At 40.0% G+C, this 27,728-nt stretch overlaps 1 protein-coding gene across 1 annotated transcript in view; it reads right to left on the reverse strand.

The window, feature by feature from the left end:
* Nucleotides 1–27,728, reverse strand: part of aqr (aquarius intron-binding spliceosomal factor) — a 121,596-nt gene that overhangs the window by 67,601 nt on the left and 26,267 nt on the right. The window contains exons 12-23 of the mRNA XM_062041426.1: nt 27,521–27,637; nt 27,333–27,446; nt 24,254–24,357; nt 17,689–17,791; nt 14,247–14,367; nt 14,010–14,151; nt 13,458–13,636; nt 11,148–11,315; nt 5,801–5,970; nt 3,289–3,530; nt 3,059–3,214; nt 1,360–1,429 (exon numbers count right to left, since the gene is read on the reverse strand). Of these exons, the coding sequence (XP_061897410.1) occupies nt 1,360–1,429; nt 3,059–3,214; nt 3,289–3,530; nt 5,801–5,970; nt 11,148–11,315; nt 13,458–13,636; nt 14,010–14,151; nt 14,247–14,367; nt 17,689–17,791; nt 24,254–24,357; nt 27,333–27,446; nt 27,521–27,637 (1,686 nt within the window). The remainder of the gene's footprint in view (nt 1–1,359; nt 1,430–3,058; nt 3,215–3,288; nt 3,531–5,800; nt 5,971–11,147; nt 11,316–13,457; nt 13,637–14,009; nt 14,152–14,246; nt 14,368–17,688; nt 17,792–24,253; nt 24,358–27,332; nt 27,447–27,520; nt 27,638–27,728) is intronic.

Here is a 27,728-nt window from a genome sequence, read left to right on the forward strand (position 1 = left end):
GTACATGAGCATAAAATAAGCCTTGTATCAGCAGGGAGGCGGCACGACATGTTTACAAAAAATCTTGCCATCTCAGGTGAGTAATTCCTGCTCCAAAATAATGAGCGCAATTTGGCATCTCTGAATAAATCAATGTGTAATCAGCTGACATGAAAGCAAAGACTGCCATCGAGTGTGAGGTGGCTGTAGTGTGTTTACTGTGGCGTCTTTTCCATCTGCCAAGATGGAAGGTGAGAATGGATAAGTTTCATCACTCATTTTTGGGGGAATTTTGCCTATCGTTCACAATCATTATGAAAGACATGGCGGATATATTTTTTTTAATGCATTCTAAATACTAAATAGATGTAAATAAAAGTCTGCTTACAAAGGAGCCAATGGGATCTCCACTATTCCGGCCATAAAATCCGATAAATAACCATTCAAAAAGTGTCTACAATACTCCATTTACATTTTGTGACTTGAATATTAACCAACTATTAGTGATATAATTATTATAAGCGCTAACACAGACAAACTATTCACTTCCTGTGTGCCGATGTTTACATCATCGAGTGGTCTGCTGCTTTCTCGCTTCCCTGCTCCCTGTAAATTTATTGTAGATCATAAATCCTGCATCTCATCTGGACAGAAGACATCTGAGTAGGTATTCCAACAAGTTGGGACACACTGGCAGCCTTTTAGACCCAGGAATGGCGAGAACGACACGAAAAGACGCTTGGTCACACCCCTAGTGACCCTGTTTTTTCGCGAGGATTATGAGTCATTTTTCATCTAAACGGGAATATATGAACATCCCAGCAGTCGGCATCCTAATGACAGCAGACCATGTACAGTAAGTGATGTTTTATTATGTTTGTTGGCTCTTATGAAGTCTGCAGTGAGCAGAAAGTGATGAAAAAAAAAGGCAACGTTGTGATGTGTTTTTTAAATTAATGCACCGCGTATGCTTAAAATGATCAAAATACGTAAATGTTAAATGTTATTATAAATGTGCCTGTTACTACATTACATATATACTCACATCATGTACAGTATATAAAACCCTAATGGAGGTGTTTGGATGTTTTTAGGGGCCCTGTGGGCAGAATTGAATGGCTCCCATATTCTCAATAGTAAGCAGACTTCTGATCAATTTAATATTTAGAATGCAGTAAAAAAAATCCATCTGTCATGTCTCTCATAATGATTCTGAACGATGGGCACAATTCCAAAAAAAGTGCAGTTCCCCTTTAAAAACCACAACCTCGCCATATCAATATGCAACCATAAGACCACCGATTTGTTCGTTTTTGATTTCCTCACAAGCCATCTGCTTGATTTTGGGGGCTAATCAAACAGTAAATATGAAGCACTTACCATGGTGAGGCCTGGCTGCATGCCGGCTCGGATGGCTTCAATCTGAGTTGGCGTGAAGGGAATTGTATTCCTGGAACGATGTTATTAAGGCAGGCAATTAGTCTTTAATAGCTTCATGGCAGTATAAACTAATTTAAGTTCATTTTAGGCAATCCAATCCAGGCCATGGAGCGAATGAAACAAGGAGAACATGGATGCTGAATGTAAAAGATGGTAAAGGTTGATTTTTAAGCCACTTTTTTCCTCTGCAGAGTACACAGTTATATGTCCTGGCTGCTCAGGACAAATGGCTAAAGTAGAAAAAGGTTTTCATCAATAAGAAAAAAAAAACGAAGAACAGCATAAAGTCAGCTGTATTTCATGAGGCACCATCATCATCATCAGTTATGGGTGTTTTTACGTTCGAATAGTGATTCACTTTTTATTTATGCTTGTAAGCCTGGTAAGAATGTTTAAATGATGATGTATGCTGTTGAATGACCAGCAGGGGAGCAAAAGAGCCAAAAGGAACATGAATGCTGACAGTGAAAGGTCAAACTAAAACAATGTGTGAAAAAGTAAAGACTGATACTATTATTTACAATTGTTGCCACATCCCGCTTTGAAGTTTGCGGCGTCACTTTACATTACATATGTACTTACAGCATGTACATAAAGCCCTAATGGAGGTGTTTGGATGTTTTTAAGGGCTATCAGAATAGAGCAACTCCAATAGGCTCCATTGTGAGTGGACTTTTGATCGTATTTATTAACTATTTAGAATGCATAAATATATTAAAACATGTGTGCTCTTTTTGGAGCACTGTGAATGATAGGCAAAATTCCCTAAAAGTGCATTTCCCCTTTAACAGCAATAAACAAGGAATTACGTTAGACCAACTCTGCTCAACTCACTATTGGTGCTTTTTCATGAGTAAAAATACATACCGTAATTTCCGGACTATAAGCCGCACCTGACTATAAGCCGCACCAGCTAAATTTAGGGGAAAATACAGATTGCTCCATATATAAGCCGCACCCGACTATAAGCCGCAGGGTTTTGATGTGTAATTACCGTAGTATATAGGGGTTCCTGCTACCACGGAGGGGATTGTCCGGACAGAGATGACTGTTTGGGAACGCAAAGCGTCCCATTTATTAACAATAAATCTTTCAATCATTCAATCAAACTTTCACATCTTTGACATGGCGAACAGCATTCGTGCAGAGTACAAATAATACAACGGTGCAAAGTAATACAAAGTGCTCGCCTGTACGTTATCAAAATAACCAGCCTAACAAAAGTCAGTCTTTAATCATTGTGTCATCGTCTTCCTCCTGCGTACTAAAACCACCGAAATCCTCTTCGTCGGTGTCAGAGAAGAACAGGCCGTAAATAAGCCGCACCCTTGTATAAGCCGCAGGGACCAGAACGAGGGGAAAAAGTAGCGGCTTATAGTCCGGAAATTACGGTATTTGCCAAAACATAAAATTATATAATCACCAGTATTACAGTACTATACTCCACAGTCCCTACTTGGCTGTATCTCTTCATTCTCCTGCTGCCTACAGACTCCTCTTGTATAACAATATTCTCTTCATGCAAGGATGTAAATACAGACGACCAACACTTTGATTGATAAAAATTCGAATGGTACAAAAATTGAGGCAAACAGAGCTGGGCCAATTTGGAAAATGGATATTGGATTGGCTCTCTCACCTTTTGGGCTGGTTGTAGGGATAGGGCCCACGGTTGGGTGTGACATAGGGCTCAACAATCAAGGTTTGGTCTTCCTCCTCTTGTTTGTCCTTGCTTTCTTCACCTGCCTTCCTCTTCTTTCCTTTTTCGGTTTGTTTTGAGATTGGAAACTTTATTCTTGTAAAGCAAAGAAGGGGTTAAACCTCTAGTATTCATTAAATAAATTGTTTCATTCAACATTTGTGCTTCACCTGAAAGGCGGGACCTGCAGTTCAGGGTTATCCTCGTTGACCTTCACGGATAAACCGGGGAAGCAGGAGCGCAGGTGGTCTAAGGACAGAAAAGTGTCGTTGAAGTCCAGGGTGGAGATCTGATTGGGCATTTTGGAGTAGTGGGCGCTGCCCGGGTCGCCATAGCCGAGGATGATGTCATGCAGCCAGGCTGGAACAACACATTCCGTGTTCATCAGGTTACGGATGGTCTCCAGAACGGCCTGGAACATAAAACACGATGTGAACAAAATAGGGCTCTCAAACGATTAAAATATTTAATTGCAATTAATCGCAGTTAGTGTATAGTTAACTCAACATTAACCGCGATTAATCACAGATATATATATAATTTTTTTATCACTAAAACTTACTTTCGACAGATAATTTTCAAGTTTTTATTACCATGACTGGACAATTAGTTTACTTTAATGAAATGTTTTTAAAACATTATGGTTTTTTAAACAGCTTTATTGACAAAAAACTAAATTACCTGAATTTGTATTCGTACAGTACGTGCACTTGCATTCAGAGGAAGGACTACACCATGTTCAGTTACCAGATTCGGACATTAATAACACAATATGTGGATTGTTACAATTATGGTTTGATTGTCAAAAATGTTTGGTCATTTAAAAGGTTATATTTCTACCTGAATAAATGCTTCTGATATTCTGTACATTACGTAACTTAAAGTTAATGTACCAATGATTGTCTCACACACACTAGGTGGGGTGAAATGTGTCCTCTGCATTTGACCCATAACCCTTGATCACCCCCTGGGAGGTGAGGGGAGCAGTGAGCAGCAGCAGTGGCCGCGCCCGGGAATACTTTTTGGTGATTTAACCCCCAATTCCAAACCTTGATGCTGAGTGTCAAGCAGGGAGGTAATGGGTCCCATTTTTATGGTCTTTGGTATGACTGTACAAGTCCAAGTGTTTGATGCAGCTGTACATCACAGGTTGAATGGTTCCTATTCGAGTTGGAATGGCTTGTATGTCAAAAGGCCCGCCACGCAAGAGTCTAATATGGCCTAATATGGTCATGTGTGATGACTCGGCCATGTTGTACAAGTATTCATATCTCTGCATGACAATGTTTTAAACTTCTCTATTTAGTAATAAATTGTAATAGTCAGCATGCTAATAATCATTCTACAATTGCGGACTATCAAGAACAGGTTATAAAAGAATATACACTTTATTTCAATCGGTCATAAAATATTTATTTCAGTAAAAATATCACAGATTACACTACAATTATCTTTGACAAAGCATGATCGTAATGTAAGACGATTTATAATTTTGTTATAGTAGGTAGACCCAATTTGAAGCGTAGTGCAAATATTGTTAAGCCGTGTGTGACTGGATTGAGAAGAGGTGTTTTGACATGGTGAATCGTGAAAATTATTAATTGACATCATCCCTCTGTATTTTCTTTCTGTTGAGATTTTATTTAAGATGACTAAAGCAGTTAGTGTAACAATTTACATTTTATGTTTTTAATGCACTCAACTATAATCCAAACACGGAGGCGGCAAAGCGCACTAGCAGGCAGTTGTTGCTATGTCCTCGTCTCAAATAGTCTTGTTGGGAATGACTTGCCATGGTTTTGGATTTGGGATTTTCCTAATGTACCCTTGTCTTTCTTCATTTTTGCTCGCTATTTTCGAGCTTGTGACTCAATAGTAACTGAACACCATTACTTTTTCCCCACGTTACGGAATGGACCGAGGGTCAAAAAGGAGCAAGGACACATGCACGTTAATTGCACGTTGAAAAAAATGTCCTCCGTGAAAGGAACTTATAGTTAACACATTATCTTTGACAGCCCTAAATAGAAACAAATAAAAAGCTAGAATTGTAACTGAATGAGTAATCTTATAGCTTCATGTTTCCACATCCCACAGGAGGAGGTGCTTTGACGGGGACAGCGGGACTCTTGTACATCTGTCAATTATATTTTAATGAGCGTCACAGCGCTGAACACCCAGTGCATCAATCACTGGGCGGGAAACGTGTTTGCTTTTATCTGAGATCAACATCAAAGATGCAGAAGAATGTTCCTTTGAATACCCATCAGTTCCTATGCGTCTTCTCCAAAAACATCCCGACGTGTCTTTGGCTTTGGAACAGGCGGATTTGTACGCACGTCACATTCCAAATTGCGCATTTGACAAAGCCCTGGTGAGTATCTCGCAAACAGGAGACAACAAGAAGGAAAAAAAACAGGAGAGCTGGGATTCGAGGCACACATTTTGTTTGGTTTTAACTTAACCTGACCTGCATTCAAAACATCATCGGTGAAACTATTAGGAGAACTTTTTCTATTCTTTCCTATACTCAAATGTTGCTGTGAGAGAGAGAGAGAGGAATCCCATTAACTTCCACTGACAAGCGTGTCTTAATGGGCGGTAATCTCAGACTTGCCCCGGCCCCAACCTTTCAGCTGCAATTCCCAAGTGAATCAAATAAGTGCCATTGGGGCTCCAGACCTTGAAGTTATTCTCCTTTGGTTTGCGCCTCATGATGATGTTGAAAGTCTCGTATGGATCCTCTGTGCCGCCCTGAATGCTGCTGGTCATGTCTTGCTGATACTGGTTGGGGTCCAACCAGACACGGAATGTTCTGGACTCTCCTCGCAGCTTGGGTTTTGGTTCGGGACCTACGGAGAAACATATTACAGAGTGCTTGCTGAAAATATAACAATAGACAGCTGCAAATCCTTGCCACATAGAATACATACAGTACAACATACCAGCAACAACAAAGAATGTCCTGTTTTGAAAAGGTATCCAAAATGAGATAGAGTAGCAAAGGTGAGATATTGGAGCATAACACTGCAGTGCGGATATTACCTGGTTATTACTGTGTTCATTTTTAGTCCCCCGACTGTGCTTAGTGGTTAGAGTGTCCGTCCTGAGATCGGTAGGTTGTGAGTTCAAACCCCGGCCGAGTCATACCAAAGATTATACAAATGGGACCCATTACCTCCCTGCTTGGCACTCAGCATCAAGGGTTGGAATTGGGGGTTAAATCACCAAAAATGATTCCTGGGCACGGCCATCGCTGCTTCTCACTGCTCCCCTCACCTCCCAGGGGGTGAACAAGGGGATGGGTCAAATGCAGAGGACAAATTTCACCACACCTAGTGTGTGTGTGACAATCATTGGTACTTTAACTAGACTGCATTTTTTAGTATCGTAAGTATTATTATCACTGGAGGACATGGCTAACATGTTACACACCGAGTGCAAGCCAGGAGCAGGCATGCTAATAGCTAAGCTAGTTTGAAACAACACCAGTAAATAAGTGTTTTGTAAAGTTTAATAAGTGTAGATGGAATCACAAAATGCAGAGGACAAATTTCACCACACCAAGTGTGTGTGTGTGACAATCATTGGTACTTTAACTTTGAACTTAAATTACAACAGAAAGTAAGCCGATAAGCTATACAGGAAATGAACAAATAGATTCATAGGAGTTTAGAGCGAGGATTTTATAACTGTCAACACTGATGCAGCCAAAAATACGCAACACGTAAGGAGAGGGTGTCAAAACCAAATTTTTTGTCTGTTGGAAATTTTTTTAAATTCATTGAATAAGTAGTAGTTTTGGACACACCAAAACCAAAGGATTCAAATGAGTAGTAAATAGTGCTTTGCTTTTGTTTAAGTACTATCGACTTGGTTATGATCAAACAATTGTATGTAATAACAAAGAATAGGGAAATAATTGAAAATACTGTGTTGCTATTGTTAAACTGTCAATAATCATAATATCCATTTACAGTTGATACATTGATCAGTTTTGTATCTGCCGATCTCACTCATGCTCGCTATCGGAATTGTCAGCATAAAACCCTGATTGGAACATCTCTAGAGTAAAATGGTACAATACCAACATTAACTATTATCATATGTCTCAATTGTTGTCAATTCTGCGCGAACAATGAACATTTAGGTTTACATCACCTACGTGGTGACGGCTCATCTATACTTCTCGCACTTTAGGGTGATTGATTTTCGATTAGGGGAAAACAAGACTGTGGAGCATCATACAACAACATATTTATGAGGCACAGCCATAGGGTCAGTTAACATTAGCAAGTTAATGTAAGAAATGCAATGCAATGTAAGAAATGATGGCTGCAGTAACCCTTTCAAAACAATTCTCCCAAGCACGTCTTCCTGCAGTGCCTTGCCGTTTTTCGGATGAGGAATGTGGATGAGGGACGGACAGAGCGGCTGTGAGGTGCACCAGGGGCAGCGTACTGATGGATGTCTGCAGAGATTCATGTGTGGCGCATTGGGGGCACGAGTGGGTGAGAGCAGAGTGACACTCAATCCGGTCGACCTCTGTTGTGTGTTTGCGTGTAGGGGGTTGGGGGGGCTAGGCTGTGATTGTCAAATAGTCCCGGCTAAAAAAAAAGTGTGGCGATAGCTTAGAAGTGTAAGCAATACCATCGACGCGTAGGATAGCAATTTGGACAGCTGTGGCCAGGATGTGAAAGTCATTATTGTACTAAAGTATCGCTGTGGCTTTGAATCAACACTTTGTGTCCTCACAATCTCATAAGAACACAGTACAAGAGTTGTGCCTTCACAATGCAGAGTTTTGATTGGCGCTGTCAGAGAGAATTAGTTTAACCATATTGTTTCATATTGTGCTTTGCAATGGTGGAATAGAACTGCAGTGCAGAAGGACATGATGCAGTGCAGTCATACACCACTGCAGCTTGGCAGTGTAAAAAGTAAAGATTTTTTCCCACAGATTTTGTATTAAATCTCAAGTGTACCTCATGTTTTTGTCCAGTACGTGCATTTATTTGATCCTTGTTGACATCATAAATAGAGAATTACATTTTTAACTCTCGCTTGTGTTTTGCTCTTTCGCCTCTGTATGAACCTTCTGTCTTGTCAATCACTTCGCCTTGGGAGATGAAGCTGTACTTGGGAGTGTTGCTTATGCCGTTGTCATGACTCCAAGAGTGACTGACGTCTTGTCACGGTTACAGCGGCTTGCATCTCAAACCGGGAGAGGCAGCCAGAGACGTTCGCGTGAGTCCAGCGCAGCTGACAGCTCACACAGCGAACGCCATAACCCGTTTGTTAGGGATCTGGGGGGCTCTAACTAATAACGATCTAACTCGGCTCTAAGTGAGACCTTTAGTGTGTCGGTCCTTAGCTTCTGATAATCAGTGGATCTCATCAGGTCCTTATATTATCAGGAAAAATATATCCATAAGTATGGGATACAACTTTTTCACTTCCAATAGTGATATTGGAGCCTTGCGTATTGGCCAACACTGATATTGATCCGATAAGATATCAGCACGAATCATACATACATTTATTATTTTGTGGTGTCAAATGTTAGAAAAGGCTTGAACAAGTACAATTACTCAGAGAACAATGATAGGTATGAAAAACCCGAACTGATTTATTATTAAATCTTAAATAGACTTATGCTTTGGTATTTGTTTTTTTGGTGACACCTACTGTAGTGGTCACAATAATTCATTAAGTTTAAGGGGTGATACCATGATTTTTTTCTACATTTAAAACACATCCTTGTGGTCTACATAACATGCAATGGTGGTTATTTGGTTCAAAAAAACAATTGCATAGATTTTGTTTTACAGACCTATTTTAACCCTTTTTCCCCCAATCCCAACAGGTCGTTTTGAGAGGCGGAGTTGTTAAATGCAAATAAACCTCTCCTCATCACGCCCCCTCAAACTCAGTGACCATTTGCCCCCACTCGTCAGCTTTGTTTTGGAGTTTATTAGCTTTCTTGCTTTTATTGTGCACTATGGACATCGGTGACCGCCACAAGCCATCAGTTTTGAGTGACTGTCACCACAACACAACATCCCAAATGACACAGCAAGATCAGCGATTTACTGTGGTTTGCACTAAGAAAGGAGGCAAAAATATGGGCGGACGAGAGAGAGGAACAAAGCCCAGCTACAAACAGATCTGCAACTACAAACCCCGTTTCCATATGAGTTGGGAAATTGTGTTAGATGTAAATATAAACGGAATACAATGATTTGCAAATCATTTTCAACCCATATTCAGTTGAATATGCTACAAAGACAACATATTTGATGTTCAAACTGATAAACATTTTTTTTTTGCAAATAATTATTAACTTTAGAATTTGATGCCAGCAACACGTGACAAAGAAGTTGGGAAAGGTGGCAATAAATACTGATAAAGTTGAGGAATGCTCATCAAACACTTAATTGGAACATCCCTCAGGTGAACAGGCAAATTCGGAACAGGTGGGTGCCATGCTTGGGTATAAAAGTAGATTCCATGAAATGCTCAGTCATTCACAAACAAGGATGGGGCGAGGGTCACAACTTTGTCAACAAATGCGTGAGAAAATTGTTGAACAGCTTAAGGAAAACCTTTCTCAACCAGCTATTGCAAGGAATTTAGGGATTTCACCATCTACGGTCCATAATATCATCAAAGGGTTCAGAGAATCTGGAGAAATCACTGCACGTAAGCAGCTAAGCCCGTGACCTTCGATCCCTCAGGCTGTACTGCATCAACAAGCGACATCAGTGTGTAAAGGATATCACCACATGGGCTCAGGAACACTTCAGAAACCCACTGTCAGTAACTACCATTGGTCGCTACATCTGTAAGTGCAAGTTAAAACTCTCCTATGCAAGGCGAAAACCTTTTATCAACAACACCCAGAAACGTTGTCGGCTTCGCTGGGCCTGAGCTCATCTAAGATGGACTGATACAAAGTGGAAAAGTGTTCTGTGGTCTGACGAGTCCACATTTCAAATTGTTTTTGGAAACTGTGGACGTTGTGTCCTCCGGACCAGAGAGGAAAAGAACCATCCGGATTGTTATAGGCGCAAAGTTGAAAAGCCAGCATCTGTGATGGTATGGGGGTGTATTAGTGCCCAAGACACGGGTAACTTACACATCTGGGAAGGCACCATTAATGCTGAAAGGTACATACAGGTTTTGGAGCAACATATGTTGCCATCCAAGCAACGTTACCATGGACGCCCCTGCTTATTTCAGCAAGACAATGCCAAGCCACGTGTTACATCAATGTGGCTTCATAGTAAAAGAGTGTGGGTACTAGACTGGCCTGCCTGTAGTCCAGACCTGTCTCCCATTGAAAATGTGTGGCGCAATTATGAAGCCTAAAATACCACAACGGCGACCCCCGGACTGTTGAAAAACTTAAGCTGTACATCAAGCAAGAATGGGAAAGAATTCCACCTGAAAAGCTTAAAAAAACGTGTCTCCTCAGTTCCCAAACGTTTACCGAGTGTTGTTAAAAGGAAAGGCCATGTAACACAGTGGTGAACATGCCCTTTCCCAACTACTTTGTCACGTGTTGCAGCCATGAAATTCTAAAGTTAATGATTATTTGCAACAAAAAAAAAAATATTTATCAGTTTGAACATCAAATATCTTGTCTTTGTAGTGCATTCAATTGAATATGGGTTGAAAAGAATTTGCAAATCATTGTATTCCGTTTATATTTACATCTAACACAATTTCCCAACTCATATGGAAACGGGGTTTGTATACGCTGACTAAGGCTAAAGTTCTACTGAGTTTAACTTTCTAATGCTAGACCTAGGGCAGCTCCCAAACGATGTCGCCGTCGACCTCATGGTAATACAATGTTAATGCGAAAAGGTCAGGTCTTACTGTGGCTGTCACCATGACAACACCGCTTTGACCCTCTTCCAAGGATCAGCTGGTGGTTATGATTGGTCTGATGGAAAGATGTAGGCATTGTGTCGTCGTGCATTGGGGATGTGTGTGTGAGTGTGGGTGCACTTATGAGCGCTACCTTCCTCAATGACACGTCCCTTGTCATCCAGCATGCCCTGCACCTCGCAGCCTCGCACGTGTACCAGCCCAGCCTGCTCCACGAAGGACTGGCGGCGGTCGAAGCGTGTGCCGTAGGCCAGGTTGGGCCGCACCGTGATCAGAAAGCAAACGTCGTGCTTACGAAGCCCTGCAGAGTGGACAAAGGGTTTGAGAGTCAACACAGGGGATAGGCATAAAGGTGGACAGGGAGTATCGGCAGGGGACAGATCAGTGTCATGTGGGGCGGGGGAAGTTGGGCGATGAAGGAGAAAGTGCCCTGTCAGCACGAGGCCTGATCTTTAAAACATGAAGTTCTAATTATAGAGGGGGGTTGAAGATAGGAAGTGATACTTATATCTGCCTTTAAATGTAAGGAAATGGATGACTAAAAATGTCTCTATAAAAGGTCTGTCTCTATGCAAGAGATAGGAATGTGAAGTATTCTGCCAAATATGCGGATGGTGGGTTTTTTTCTTTTCTTTGCGTTGCACCATTATATATCTTGTCATGTCTTTGAGGGACAAGGACCTATATGTGGTCAACTATATTAACGCAATCACAGCCCTCACTTTAAGGCATTGCAACTACATTCCAAAATGTCATAAATACACGATGTATTAATGACACGGCGTATCTCGGTTGGGAAAGCGGCCGTGCCAGCAACCTGAGGGTTCCTGGTTCGATCCCCGGCTTCCACCACCCTAGTCACATCCGTAGTGTCCTTGGGCAAGACACTTCACCCTTGCTCCTGATGGGTAGTGGTTAGGGCCTTGCATGGCAGCTCCCGCCATCAGTGTGTGAATGTGTGTGTGAATGGGTGAATGTGGAAATAGTGTCAAAGAGCATTGAATACCTTGAAGGTAGTAGATAAAGTATTCCCTGGGGTTTGTCTTTTACTTAGCTAGGAACATAACTCAAAAAGTTACAAGCGTATTCTGACAAACATTTCAGGAAAATCAATTAATACGATTTTAGAGTTGATCCGGATCATTTTTACTATGTTACCTTATGTTTACGTTACGAGGCTGTACTACTCTGCGTGTGGATGCTAGCAGCGCCACCTCCACCAACAGAGACAAAGAGTCTGACTGACAAGAGGGTTCACTTCATTTATTTGATTTTCTCTTGCAAACTGTTTTGATGTGACACACAAAAAATACACATGCATCGACATGGCAATTTAATTTGTCCTGTGCCGGGGTTTGTCTGTTAGTTAGCAACATATTAAAAAAATAAAATAAATAAACTTATGGGCAGATTCTTTAATTTAACCCTGAAGAAGTGTCAGATGTTGTGTAATTGTCATGTCTATTTCTGTTGTGACTACAGATGTCCAATATTATCGGCCGATAAATGCTTTAAAATGTAATATCGGAAATTATCGGTATCGGTTTCAAAAAGTAAAATGTATGACTTTTTAAAACGCAGCTGTACGGAGTGGTACACGGACGTAGGGCGAAGTACAGAGCGCCAATAAACCTTAAAGGCACTGCCTTTGCATGCCGGCCCAATCACATAACATCTACGGCTTTTAACACACACAAGTGAATGCAAGCATACTTGGTCAACAGCCATTCGGGTCACACGGAGGGTGGCGGGATATAAACAACTTCAACACTGTTACAAAGAATGAAAAACACAATTCAGGAGAACATCCACACCGTAACACAACATAAACACAACAGAACAAATACCCAGAACCCCTTGCAGCACTAACTCTTCCGGGACGCTACAATATACACCCCCCGCTACCCCCCCCCCCCCCCCACCTCAACCCCGCCCACTTCAACCTCCTCATTCTCTCTCAGGGAGAGCATGTCCCAAATTCCAAGCTGCTGTTTTGAGGCATGTTAAAAAAAATAATGCACTTTGTGACTTCAATAATAAATATGGCAGTGCCATGTTCGCATTTTATCCAAAACTTGAGTTGACTTATTTTGGAAAACCTTGTTACATTGTTTAATGCATCCAGCGGGGCATCACAACAAAATTAGGCATAATAATGTGTTAATTCCACGACTGTATATATCGGTATCGGTTGATATCGGAATCTGTAATTAAGTTGGACAATATTGGAATATTGGCAAAAAATCCATTATCGGACATCTCTAGTTGTGACCAGTTATTAGGGTTAGTAGTCACACTGTTGAGCAAGAAGAGAGATTCCACAGAGGTCAGCATGTTGTTCGGGGCTCACATGTTAAGCACCAGTAGTCAGGGCGACACAGAAGTAGCAAGCAATCAGGTCAGTTTTAGCTCTCTGTCTTGTCACATTGGCGTGTATGGTTACCTTCCCACTCATGCTTGATGTGATCTTGCACATTGAGATGAACTGTGACGTCAGCTCGGACACGTGCGGGCCAGCTCTCGCCGATATTGGGTTTGGCCACCTCCACGATGGTGAAGGCAGTGATTGTCTGAGCCATCCTGGCCCAGCCTCCGAACACCACACCGCCGTACTCGGATTGCCTGTGTGTGTGTGTGTGTTGGGGAGGAGGGGAGGAACACACGTGGAGGGAGGAAAGAGGTGTGACAAGCGCCTTGGGCCGTTGTCAAGCTTGAAATGAGTTGGATTTGGGGCAGCCGCACGGCACCGCCACCGACTTATTTACTTTTGAGAGAAACAAAACAAGTAAAAACTTGCTACACCACTTGACATAATGGGAGCACTTATTATGTTAAGCAATGGGTTTCCAAATGTGGTGTCACGAATGTCACAGTCTTTGAATTAAATATCATCAATGTGCCATGCCGTGCGCCACAAGAGGCGCAGGGTAGATAAGGATCTTCATTCATGAAAGTTAAGAAGAAGGGTGGGGGGGAGAAAGTTAAATATTCTCACCATGGTTTCATGCGCCACACCACATCCTCTATGTCTTGTCTAATTTCGTAAGTGGACTCAAGGCGGAACAGGTTGAAGTTCCTCAGCAGGTAGTCGTGGAGGGTGAGGAATTGGAGATTAAGTTTGGGAAGTGCAAGGCAGCCTGAAAAAGATGACACATGACATTTAGTACTGCACAATAAATAGTTACCGGTATATACTACAATATACTGTAGATACAGTTAGTCCACTGTCTACCTTCTCCAGAGAAGTACTCTGTTGGGACAATGTTTTCATCCCAGATGATCTTCTCGGTTGGATAAAGCGGCATCTGGTTCAGTTGCTCGATCTGAGAGATTCGACGCTCATGACGGGACACCTGTGGGAGCGGACAAAGGGATTAGTGTGTTGTCTTTATCAAAAACACACTGCCATAGTCATTTTGTAACACATTAGTTAAACAAGAGCATATGGAAAAACCAAACACAGCTACAACAGCCTGGCACGTCTTAATGCTGGCCACACAGTGTTGTGGGATGGCATTCAGTCCTAATTAGCCAATATTCTTGTGTTCGACACCCTAGTATGTATGATCAGCCAGTCCAAGTAGAATGGGAATACCATCCCACAACAGTGGGTGACCATTTGGGATGGGTACCTTTTACATTTAAGTCGATAAGGTACCGATTTCCGGTACTTGTGTTCATATGTTAATAAATGAAAATTTTTGTATATGAATTTTTTTTTTTAAATTCAACATAGATAAGTGTGTTGTCCAGTTGTTATATCTTGTTTTCTTACATTTCAAAGTCACATTTGCAAGCATTATATTGTAGACCAGTGTTTCCCACACATTCATTTATTTGTGGCGGCCCGCCACGAAAGAATTACGTCAGCCACAAATTAAAAAAATAAAAAATAAAAAAATAAAAAAATAAATTGTTTCTTTTTTTTTAGCCTGTCCAGCTTCTCAGGCAAATCATATAGTTGATGTAGATGCCCATATAGGCTGTTCATATTTACTTTACATACTTCTCTTGTTGCCTTATTTGTATTTGACCACTACTGTTTTCTGTTTATTTGTTACTGACTGTGGCAGGACACTTCTGCCTCTGTTTCACTTTATGTTGCTGGTAAATAATATGGTTGTAGTAGTAGGCTAAAGTTAAATTATTTAGTATGCACTAATTAAAGGGGCAGAGCTTTAAGAGACATTTTAGCTTTTATAAGATATATTAGGTTGATTGGCAACACTAAATTGGCCCTAGTGTGTGAATGTGAGTGTGAATGTTGTCTGTCTATCTGTGTTGGTCCTGCGATGAGGTGGCGACTTGTCCAAGGGTGTACCCCGCCTTCCGCCTGATTGTAGCTGAGATAGGCTCCAGCGCCCCCCGCGACCCCGAAGGGAATAAGCGGTAGAAAATGGATGGATATTTTTTGTAAGAACCACAATTAATAAATATATTTCAGTGAATAACTTATTGTTCAAATTTGTATATAAATATGTACATAAAGTGTTGTAATTATATTGTAAAATGGATGGGTGGATAGACGTTTAAAACAAAACTGTTATTATTAATTAGTAAGTATACATTTTTTGAGCCTTTTTAGAGAAAATCATATCATTGTAGTAAATCATGCAAATTACTCGATGATGTCATGGTGACCACGCCTATAGCCACGCCCATAGCCACGCCCCCACCGCCACAGGTAACTTGGCAGTTTATGGGAAACACTGTAGACTTTATATGCAGTTGCAATTCCAAGACGTTAGATGGCAGTTATGTATAGGCAATAATGTGTTGCCTAGTCTGAGTGTAGTCTTTGCTATCAAGGTGAATCTAGTCTTTTGTCGTGGTCAGTATTGTACTTATTACACACTAGCTGTTTAATTTCAATGTGCATCTTAGTAGTAGTTTTCATTACCAAATTTGGAGGTGTTAAAAATCGGCATTTAAAATTGCTAACGCTAATCAGTAGCATGTCTATTGCAAATCCAATGTAAATTAGCATTGAGCTAGCACATTTTGAAAAATGGAGCCTTACTGTACGTTTGAGTGTTTTCTATCAGGCATGGGAAATTGCAACATTAGCTAGAGCACAGGCGTCAAACTCAGATAATTTTTTGTTGTTGCCGTTTGTCCCCCTTAAACCTGCTCAGTGGCCCTGTGGTTAGAGTGTCCGCCCTGAGATCGGTAGGTTGTGAGTTTAAACCCCGGCCGAGTCATACCAAAGACTATAAAATTGGGACCCATTACCTCCCTGCTTGGCACTCAGCATCAAAGGTTGAATTGGGGGTTAAATCACCAAAATTATTCCTGAGCACGGCCACCGCTGCTGCTCACTGCTCCCCTCACCTCCCAGGGGGTGGAACAAGGGGATGGGTCAAACGCAGAGAGTAATTTCACCACACCTAGTGTGTGTGACAGTCGTACTTTAACTTTAACTTATGTCCCCACAATTTCCCCTTCTGTTTTCTTTATTATCTTTTTCTTCATCTAGCTTCGAGGGGACAGGGCCTTCTCTGTTGCGGGTCCCAAACTCTAGAACGATCTCCCTCTCCACGTGAGACAGGCCCCTTCTTTGGCTATTTTTAAGACCCTTCTTAAAACCCATTTTTACTCACTGGCTTTTAACCCCTTTAAACTGTTTTTAACTTTTTTAACTGTTTTTAACTTTTTAACTGCTTTTTATCTAACAAATTGTTCTTAGGATAATTTGTATTTGCTTTTTCAATGTGTATTTTACTTCTGTTTTAAATGTTATTTTTTAGTCTTTCTTTGTGGTGTACAGTCCTTTGTTCTTCCAACTGTGGTTGTTTTTAAAGGGCTTTATAAATAAATTTGGTATGGTATGGTATGGTATCTTTTTCTTTCTCTCCCCTCCTAATCCGGTCCAGCTGCGCCAAACACTAAATATATCCAAACGTTTAATAAGGCAACTGGAGAAGTATCGCTCGCTTTTCTTTTATAAAGTACATTTTGTACAGCAGATATGGGCATATACACTACCGTTCAAAAGTTTGGGGTCACATTGAAATGTCCTTATTTTTGAAGGAAAAGCACTGTACTTTTCAATGAAGATAACTTTAAACTATACATTGCTAATGTGGTAAATGACTATTCTAGCTGCAAGTGTCTGGTTTTTGGTGCAATATCCACATAGGTGTATAGAAGCCCATTTCCAGCAACTATCAATCCAGTGTTCCAATGGTACAATGTGTTTGCTCATTGGCTCAGAAGGCTAATTGATGATTAGAAAACCCTTGTGCAATCATGTTCACACATCTGAAAACAGTTTAGCTCGTTACAGAAGCTACAAAACTGACCTTCCTTTGTGCAGATTGAGTTTCTGGATCATTACATTTGTGGGGTCAATTAAACGCTCAAAATGGCCAGAAAAAGAGAACTTTCATCTGAAACTCGACAGTCTATTCTTGTTCTTAGAAATGAAGGCTATTCCACAAAATTGTTTGGGTGACCCGAAACTTTTGAACGGTAGTGTACATCAACAATATGATTTGCCTAAGGGACTAGACAATGATTAATGATTGAGAAAATCATTAATCAATTATTTTTTTACTTCGGCCATCCACCTGGTCGGATTGTGGACTCTGGCGAGCCAGTTTGGGAACACTTGCTGTATATGCATTATAAGATAAGTAGGACAGTAATGCAGTATGTATGGACGCTGGACTTACCAGTAGTTCAAGGAGAACCTTCTCCTCAATGATGGTGTCTTGGCCCTCTGGCAGCTCAGGTAGCAGACACAGGTAAGACGCCACCCGATGGAGCGTATTTGGACTACAGAGAAACATTGCACTCAGATAAATAAAATAATTACAGAAAATTTACTGGAATGATTCCATCTTTTGTGTCAATCTGTGCTGGGGCCGTGACCTCCCCGACTTCTGAGGTCTTCTCCTGCAGTGACGCTGCGGAACGCCGAAAGCGGGACAGACTTATGTAATTATTTCGTGCTTGTGAGCACCCCCGATACAAGGCCTTTCCTGTCTGTTTGCGTTGACAACCCTGCCCCGTCAGCACACGTGCATTAAACGGCCCGGCCTGCACTGCTGCAACAGAATTATGAAAATGAAGTCACTGCGGGCTGGGGTGTGGCTCTCTGCAACCAAGTCCTAATCAGGTTGACTCACTGTGACATGCCCTTTGTTGCTACATGAAGTGGGGACAGGCCGTGGACAACAGTCGTGACAAGCTCTGGACAGCCACACGTGGCCCCGTAAGCACGCGCATACACCCCGTGACCCTGTGCGATTGAGCGGCAGGCCGGTGATTGTGCCACAGTTGCACTTCGCTGGCCGGTGGATGACCTGGCGCGGCTAATGTGGGCATCCCTTCGGAGCAAGATAAGAGTGTCACAACATTTCTCTAAGGGGGTGTTGGGAGATGACTGGACCAGCTGAGCCACTGGCAAATGTGCTGGAACTAGTCCGATGCAAGTTTGTTCCACAGCCTGGAGGACTGTCTTGACCCTGACTGTTATGGGGTAAACTTAACCACTTTATGAAAATAACGCAGCTTTTCCTCTGCACTTCAAACCAAAAAACATGCAGCATCAGTTGGACTAACATACAACAAAGAAGGAGGAGGCTCTGTTATATCTAAGAGTAGGGATGAGAACTTTTCACATTTGAACCGATACGGTACCAAATCATGGTACTTGAGAATCGATATCGGTACTCAACGGCACCAATTATCAGTACCGTATTTTACGGATTATAAATCGCTCCGGAGTATAAATCGCACCGGCCGAAAATGCATAATAAAGAAGGAAAAAAACATAATTAAGTCGCACTGGAGTATAAGTCGCATTTTTTGGGGAAATTTATTTGACAAAACCCAACACCAAGAATAGACATTTGAAAGGCAATTTAAAATAAATAAAGAATAGTGAACAACAGGCTGAATAAGTGTACGTTATATGACGCATAAATAACCAACTGAGAACGTGCCTGGTATGTTAACGTAAAATATTATGGTAAGAGTCATTCAAATAACTATAACATATAGAACATGCTATACGTTTACCAAACAATCTGTCACTCCTAATCGCTAAATCCCATGAAATCTTATACATCCAGTCTCTTACGTGAATGAGCTAAATAATATTATTTGATATTTTACGGTAATGTGTTAATAATTTCACACATAAGTCGCTCCTGGGTATAAGTCGCACCCCGGCCAAACTATGAAAAAAACTGCGACTTATAGTCCGAAAAATACGGTACTTTTGTGCGTGTCAACAAATGTTATTTGTTAGATAATAACATTTTATATTTTATTGTAACACTTAAAATGAGCTGATTATGATAACTGTGCTGTCCAGGTGTTACATCATGTTTTCTTATACCATTTGAGTCTCATTTGCAATGCAGTTGCACTTCCAAGACATTGAATGGCAGTACATTATTGTATAGGCTATCTCTGGTATGTTATCTAACTAATATGTGCCCTCGAAAGTGTTTTTACTGTAAGTGTTGTGCTTATTACACGTCAGCTGTTTGATTGTAACATTTATCTTAGTTGTAGTTTTAATTACTAAATTTGTAGGTGTTGAGATCGCCATGTAAAATCGCTAATGCTAATAATAGCCTGTCTATGTCAAATCCAAAGGAAAGAGCATCAAACTTGCATATTTTGGAAGAGTGGTGTCATACTGTATGTTCGAGCATTTTCTACCTAGCATACTTCTTTTGTGGGTGTTAAATATTGCAACATTACATAGAGGAAGTTTGTTTGAGTCCACCCTAAGTGTTGCTTAAGTGATTGTTTATGTGAGCCGGTGTTCAGCGGACTTGACGAGTTTGCAACCGGACGTGTCATCACGTGAAACAAAAATATCAAAATATTGCAACGTTAGATTTCACGTGAATGGTAAAAAAAACGGTGCCTATAAAAGTACCGAATTCGGTACCCATCCTATCCAATGGGAAACTGAGGGCAGTGTACGAGGACAAAATCAGTAAAAGCCTGAGTGAGGATGGGACTAAAGGCTTATTTAACACAAAATATACACTTTGTTTTATCTGTTTTGGTAATGTGCTTTCACAGCGCGTCACCACCCTTTGATGATGTATTAAACTCATTTATTCGCCCAAAATGACACCCTGCACATTTTATGCAACTGTCATAAGTATCTATTTATAGGCAAAGCTATAGCAATATTGTTCAGTTTAAGTGTTTTTGGGAATTAGTGAATACATTTAGAGTGACGGGTGACTGGAAGCTTAGCAAACAGCAGCATGAATAATGCGGCATTAGCATTAAAGTTCCTCGGATTGGAGGGTGAGAGAAAAAATTGCCTGGTTAAAAATCTGATTGTGGATATTTTCAGAGGGAGTTACCCCAGGAGCTTTTCGGGTGACAGCTACAGAGCAAGGAACAATAGCGCTGCAAGAAGCTGGTGGATATATACGTGAAATGATTCAGTAGGAGTATTAACCGGTTTCAGCGGCGCTCAGCTTAGAAAAACACAAGTGTGTGTTTCAAGCATTCAGTAGAAAATAGAAGATGATGAATATAAATTGGATATTTTGTCACGCTAGACATTTTTGATAGCCAGTTTGGCCACTAGGGACATCTTAATACTAAGTAAGCTCTCTTTTTTAAGCAATGTAGAGAATGCCAGATCATCTGTGTTCTGTTTAATGCCCTTGCAATTACCAGTAATTAGCCAATGTGAGCAATAAAGTTCGACCAAGGAATGCACTATTTATCAATATTGATAACTTATTATCTATTTAAATTTAGATTGAACTGTAGTTTGTGTACACTTTTTGGTGGAAAAGTCTTCAAGTTCAGGCATCTTCTTTTAAAACACTGTTGCGTCTGATAAGGTTTGATGTGTTGAAGCGCAATGTTTTTTTTCCACCATGCTTGCAGAACATTTGGTGCAGATAGCACACAAAAAGTCTTCTACTTCTTGTCCTACATTGTCGAAGCCATGTTTGTTTACAATAAGCGCTGGGAAAATTTACGACCAGCTGTTTAGAGCACAAGTAGGAGGAAAGGAGCACTTGCTCACCCCAGCCCACCTACTGCACATTATGAGTAATATCGCCTTGTTGGCGTGTTAAAAAAAAAAACACTTATCAGAGCTATTTTAATGTTATCAGATTTATCAGTATTACACCATATGACCCTTATATCTGTCTGCTTTTTATTTTGCAATCATATAAAATAAGCAGAATTACAAAAAAAAAATTCTGAGTCTTATTAAAATGTGAAATAAAATAATTTCACACAAATGAAACATGTTTTGTTATGCTTATGTTTTAGAGGGCTTCACTTTTACACTTGATGTGACTTGGTATGCCTTATGCTACTTGTACAGTCAACGTCTCATGAGGGTAACAGTTTGAATCTGAAACAGACTAATTCTATAGTTATTATTTTGTATTACAAACAAGTAGTAAAAATGGACAAGCATTTTGGAATGGATTGTTTAACCATAGCAAAACTTTTGCATTTTCAAGCATAAAAATGGCTAATTGAACTTAAAACAAAAAATGTTAGGCACTATACTGCATCGAACAAGTTGCAGTGTTTTCACAGGTTAATGGTTGTGTTAAAACTGTGTATGTGTGAGTCTATATCAGGTCTATTCAAATGGCGGCCCGCCGAAGCTTGTTGGCCAATTGTTGGGCCGCGAGCGCTTCATAGAGGGTCGCTAAAAAATATCTGTTTCTCACATATCATTATATCTGTCCGCATTGGCTGCATTGTAAAACACTTCTCCACCATGTGTGGCAGTAAAGACAATAGCAAACAAACAGAACAAGTCTGGAGCTAAAGTCAAAGAAGTTACATAAGAGGTCATATTATTTTTTTTCAATTTTTTTAAAACAGTTAATTGTGGTTTACATAACAAGTTATGGTGGTTTTTGGGTGAAAAATGTGCATAGATTTTGTTCTGCAGACCTATTTGTAAGCCATATTTTTGCTCCCTTTGAAAACAAGCCGTTTGGAGAGGCGGCGTTATTAGATGAAAATGAAGCCCTTCTCACCACGCCCCTTAAACTGAGTCAGCATTTGCCCCTGCCTGGCAGTTTTTTTAGCTCTCTTGCTTTTATTGGGCACTTTGGACATCGATGACCACCACAAACCATCTGTTTTGAGTAAATTTCAACACAACACAAAATCCCAGATGGTATAGAGCAGGCCTATTCAACTGGCTGTGAATCATTTGACAAAGTTGTAAACTGTAAGTAGGTCAGATATAATTATTGAATACGATTAAAATCAATCGTAAGATAACTAATTCAGTATTAATACAGTGTTTCCCACACATTCATTTATTTGTGGCGGCCCGCCACGAAAGAATTACGTCCGCCACAAATTTAAAAAATAAAAAATAAAAATATATTTTTTTAATTTTTATTTCTTTTTTGGTCCTGTCCAGCTTCTCAGGCAAATCATGTAGTTGATGTAGATGCCCATATAGGCTGTTCAGATTTACTTTACAAAAGAGAAGTGTAGGATACTTCTCTTGTTGCCTTATTTGTATTTGACCACTACTGTTTTCAGTTTATTTGTTACTGACTGTGGCAGGACACCTCTGCCTCTGTTTCACTTTATGTTGCTGGTAAATAATATGGTTGTAGTAGTAGGCTAAAGTTAAATTATTTAGTATGCACTAATTAAAGGGGCAGAGCTTTAAGAGATATTTTAACTTTTATATTTTACAAGATATATTTTTTTTAAGAACCACAATTAATAAATATATTTCAGTGAATAACTTATTGTTCAAATCTGTATATAAATATGTACATAAAGTGTTGTAATTATATTGTAAAATGGATGGATGGATGGATGGACGTTTAAAACAAAACTGTTATTATTAATTAGTAAGTAATACATTTTTTGAGCCTTTTTAGAGAAAATAATTTCATTGTAGTACATTATGCAAATTACTCGATGATGTCATGGTGACTACGCCCATAGACACGCCCCCACCGCCACAGGTATCTTGGCAGTTTATGGGAAACACTGTAATATGTTAAGAACCCTTGTATTACAGTACATTGTGTTATATTTTATGTTATTAAATCTACTATATTGGGTAAAACAAATGAAAATGTGACAATATTGGTGCTATTTCATGTCTGAAGGGCTCTAATATTGTTGGAAAAGTTATTTAGAAGGCTGTAAAAAAATTGTTTTAATGCTTACATGCTATGAAAATATTCTAGAATTCCAACTTCCCGGAAATACATATGAAACGGTCCCATCCAGTCCGCTACAGAGAAGCGCCAAGGAGGAAAACATAAATGTGGGCAGTTTGGAAGGAAATTCTTGTCTGTTTGTTTGGGGCACACTTGGGCTACAATCAGCATGACGTCGCCCAAACAGTTAAGTAGCAGTTGAAAGTGGGATAATGGTGGATGAACTGAACTCGAAGTAATAGAATCAACTAATTACGTTGTTTCACCTTAGAGGCTCCACTTTTTTCATATTAGTACATTTGACATTAATATTCTGGACTAATGGCACACGCGACAAAATCTCTGGTATAAAATGTTGTCAATTGTAAATCCTGACAGTGTGTCTGTAAATATACATCCTTAATGCCACTAACAGATAAATACATTTTTAAAACACTTTGGCTGAACTTGTTCCTTCTTGTCAGAACGCGTTTAACACGCCTCGTTCGCCACAGTGTCCACTACAAAACAATGGCTGCATTTAAATGTTGAAGCGATAAAGCAAATTACATTTAGCCAACACAGCGTATCAGAGCAATTAAACTAGGTAAGGATCAATTCTGCACGCTTATCAGCTACACAACAATCTGTCACAGCCTCGTTTAGCCGGAACAGGAACTTTCCGAGGCCCTTTTATAAATCAGAGTAGGTAATAGGAGATGTTCACTGTGGCCTGAAATGGCAGAGCAAGCCACACAACAGACGGGTTTATTAGCGCCGGTGTGCTTTTTGGCAAGCTAATATGACGTGACAAACACAGCTGTTCAAAGAGTTTATTCTACACGCCGCTGCAAATCGATTAAATTAATGAGGCGTGCCTTGCTCTCTGGCTGCTACCAGCTGCTTGTCGAGATGGGGAGGTGCTCACTCGCTGCCATTTAACGGTTGCACTCAGGCGACAATGGTGCTGGTGCAGTTTATCACGGCGACTTAACGCGGGACTGCGAAAGGTGGAAGTCTGCCTGTGTGGGTCACCTGAGGTCACGTTTGGCACAAAAACTCTTATGTTTGAAGGATAAACTGTTTTTATTTCTTTTACCTGAGGGAACCGAAATGTTTGGTCAGGGATTCTCGAGTGTCGACTGCTGCTACGTTGGACAGAGCAAAGTCATGGAGCTCTGGGAAGTGAGCAAAGGCTGCTCTCTGTAAGACAAAAATGTATGTGTAAATAAACATGTGTAAAACATTGCATAAATATAAGTGCATCATACTTCTTTATATTGTGGCCAGAGGGAATCAAATTACTCGACTGCAGAGAGTACAGGAATTATAAGCGGCAAGCCTTGGTTGGCACAAATTCATGCCTTCAATCCCTGATTACTTTTAAAGTCAATGTTGAAAGTAGGGCTGCAACTAACGATTAATTTGATAATCGATTAATCTGTCGATTATTACTCCGATTAATCGATTAATAATCGGATAAAAGAGACAAACTACATTTCTATCCTATCCAGTATTTTATTGAAAAAAAACAGCATACTGGCACCATACTTATTTTGATTATTGTTTCTCAGCCGTTTGTAAATGTCGCAGTTTATAAATAAAGGTTTATTAAAAATAAAAAATAAAAAAATAAAAAAAACTCTGCGCATGCGCATAGCATAGATCCAACGAATCGATGACTAAATTAATCGGCAACTATTTTAATAATCGATTTTAATCGATTAGTTGTTTCAGCCCTAGTTGAAAGGTTTCTTTTTAAACTCCAGTGTAAACACCAGCTTTACAGATGCCATTTCCTCCACAATAGGTTGTGGTACTGACATCCGTAGTGGCACATGGCAGTATCAAATAGGAAAGTCCACCATTATACATCAGGGGCCGTACTTATCAAGCTTCTTAGAATTACTCCTAAGAAGTCTGCTAAGAGTTGACTTAAGAGTAAATAAATTCTTCGCTGAAAGCTGCACTTAAAAGTTAGTTATCAAGCGTCTTACTCACACTTTCAGCGAAGTGTAGGACTGAATCTTAAGTGTCACACTCAGAGCTGAATTACGACATTATTATGTGCCGTAAACGGAATTTTAGGTGACGTCATTTCTGTGTCCACAGACATGACCAATCACGGAAGGGAATCCGTTGTCTAAGAATAAAGAAATATCTTGGAAATATTTAAGTGGACAATGGGAGTGTATATTTTGACAATAAACTACAAAATAATACAAAACAAACTAGTCCCCGCCGGCACTCACGCTACCGCTCCCTCTCTTCTATCGCCCACACACTCACTGACGTCACTCACCTCATGGCCACACACATACGCTACTGTCATAACATTTTCTTTCCAATTCATTAATTAGGCAACTAATTTGAAACTGGTGTGGGTGGCTCTATATATACTAGCCCACTGCAGACACATGCAGAAATCAACAAGGAATCGAAAAGTATTAAATCTGTGACAAAAATAATATCCGCTCTGTCTAAACGATACCGTTTGATCAGCTGCTCGTCATCAAAAAAAAAAAAACATTGTTCCGTTCCCTGAACGTTCGCGCACGTCTCTCTCGCCTCAGTGCCATCCCCTGCTGGCAACTCCTAACCACTTAAGACACCTCTGAAGGTCTCTTAAATATCGTGGAGAGTAGGAGTGATTCTTAGACTTAAGAACGTTGATAAAAAGCTTTTATTCTTAAGTTTGAGAGTAGGACTAAATTTCGCAAATTCTCAGGACTTAAGTGTAAAATGGCACTCTAAGAAGCTTGATAAGTACGGCCCCAGACCTCAAAAGCTAACTGTTGCTTTCTTAATTCATTTATAAAGCCAAACAAATTATTTTGGTACGATAGGTCATAAGAAATATCAACAATTATCGATATCAACTGATATTAAACACTTATATTGGAATGCAGTTTTCAGCCATATTGCCCAGCCTTATCTGTAATAACTAATACAAATGAAAATATGACTGCGTATTTAATTGTTTAAACTGTTTTTTTTAAGCATTTTTGAAAAAAAATACATTATCGCCAATTATATGAATTAGATGACACCCCCGCAGCCATGAATAGATTGCAGTTCTGTGGGAAACACTGCTTTCTTATTACCGTATACACTTTGTGGACACTACCTGGTTATGGTTTGTCCCAAATGGACTATAAAAAAAAAACCTGTGTATTTTATTTAAGGGGTGGATGCTGAAATGTTTAGGAGTTTTTGCTTTGCGTAAGGCATCCATTTCTCTTAAAATGTAAGTACCGGTATACACGTCAGCTTTACATATGCCATATGTGCGATTTATGATGTAACGATTATACATATTAGTGTGCAATAACAATATGCAGTATTTATTAATTTGTTATTGTTTTACTTCTGCTTTTGTATGTAAAAAAAAAACCTTTGAAATTGATTCAGTAACTCTTTAGCAAAAAAAACAGACCAGTGTGACTGTGAAATAAATAGATACTACCGTAAATTAATTACAATGCAGGTGAAGTTTTCTATATTCCTGTTATTTCATGTAAGGGAATTAGTTAAACATTAAAATCAACAAGTATATCATTAATCCATACATCAATTTTTTACCATTTGTCCCTCATAATTTTGACAAAATAATACAATGGGAAATGACACAATATGGTACTGCATACGTCAGCAGCCAAATTAGGAGCTTTTGCAACCTTTATGCTTACTTACTACTAAAAGATAAGTTGTCCAGTATGTTCACTATGTTATTTAATGCCAAAATTATTATTTGATTGTAAAAGAAAATGTATGTTTAATGTGTCATAACATTTTCTGTTAAAATTAAGCCCATAATGAAATTTTTTTGTGGTCCCCTTTATTTTGAAAAGTATCGAAATACATTTTGGTAACAAGACCAAACTATTGGTATCGGGACAACCCTAATCGTTACACTCCTAGTGCTATTAGTGGTGGTGAGTGTTGTGGTATTCAGTATTATCAGTTAGGTGCTAACAGTCACCCAAGTTATTCATTTCCCTGGGGGGTAAACAGGAGAAATGAATTCCAAGTGCAGCATTCATTTATTCAACTGCACTCTGGTGATTAATCATGACAGTGTGTAGTGAAGGAAATACATTTTATTTCAAACTGGGGGGGGGGTTTCACCAAACTGACATTGTGAACATATGCCGCATTACCAGGGTTGTTACGATTACCTGCAGGGATGTGATCCTATCATAGTGCAGCGTTGTCATCTCTTTCTGCGTCAGGGCGTTCCCAGTCTGGTCGTTAATCTCGAAGCCCGTGTAGAACTTGAGCATGTCAAGCAACTTCGTGGGGGAAAAGGCAGAACAAGTCACGTTGTGCGCATGCGTTGCAGCACAAAGACAATGCCGCACAGTACCTGGCAGAAGAGGTGGCCCTCCTTCTCCCGCTGGGTGAGGCTGGAAAGATGGCAACTGACCACCAAATGAGAGTCATCTAGCACCGTGTTAAACCAACGTCTGGTAGGAAGCAGGGCCTGGACACAATGGAGTAATATGTACAACATTCAACATTATAATTTAATTTAATATGTTCAACATTATAATTTACGATATATGAGTCCTCCA

The sequence above is a fragment of the Entelurus aequoreus genome, linkage group LG03 (genome assembly GCF_033978785.1).
Source record: "Entelurus aequoreus isolate RoL-2023_Sb linkage group LG03, RoL_Eaeq_v1.1, whole genome shotgun sequence".
NCBI lineage: Eukaryota > Metazoa > Chordata > Actinopteri > Syngnathiformes > Syngnathidae > Entelurus > Entelurus aequoreus.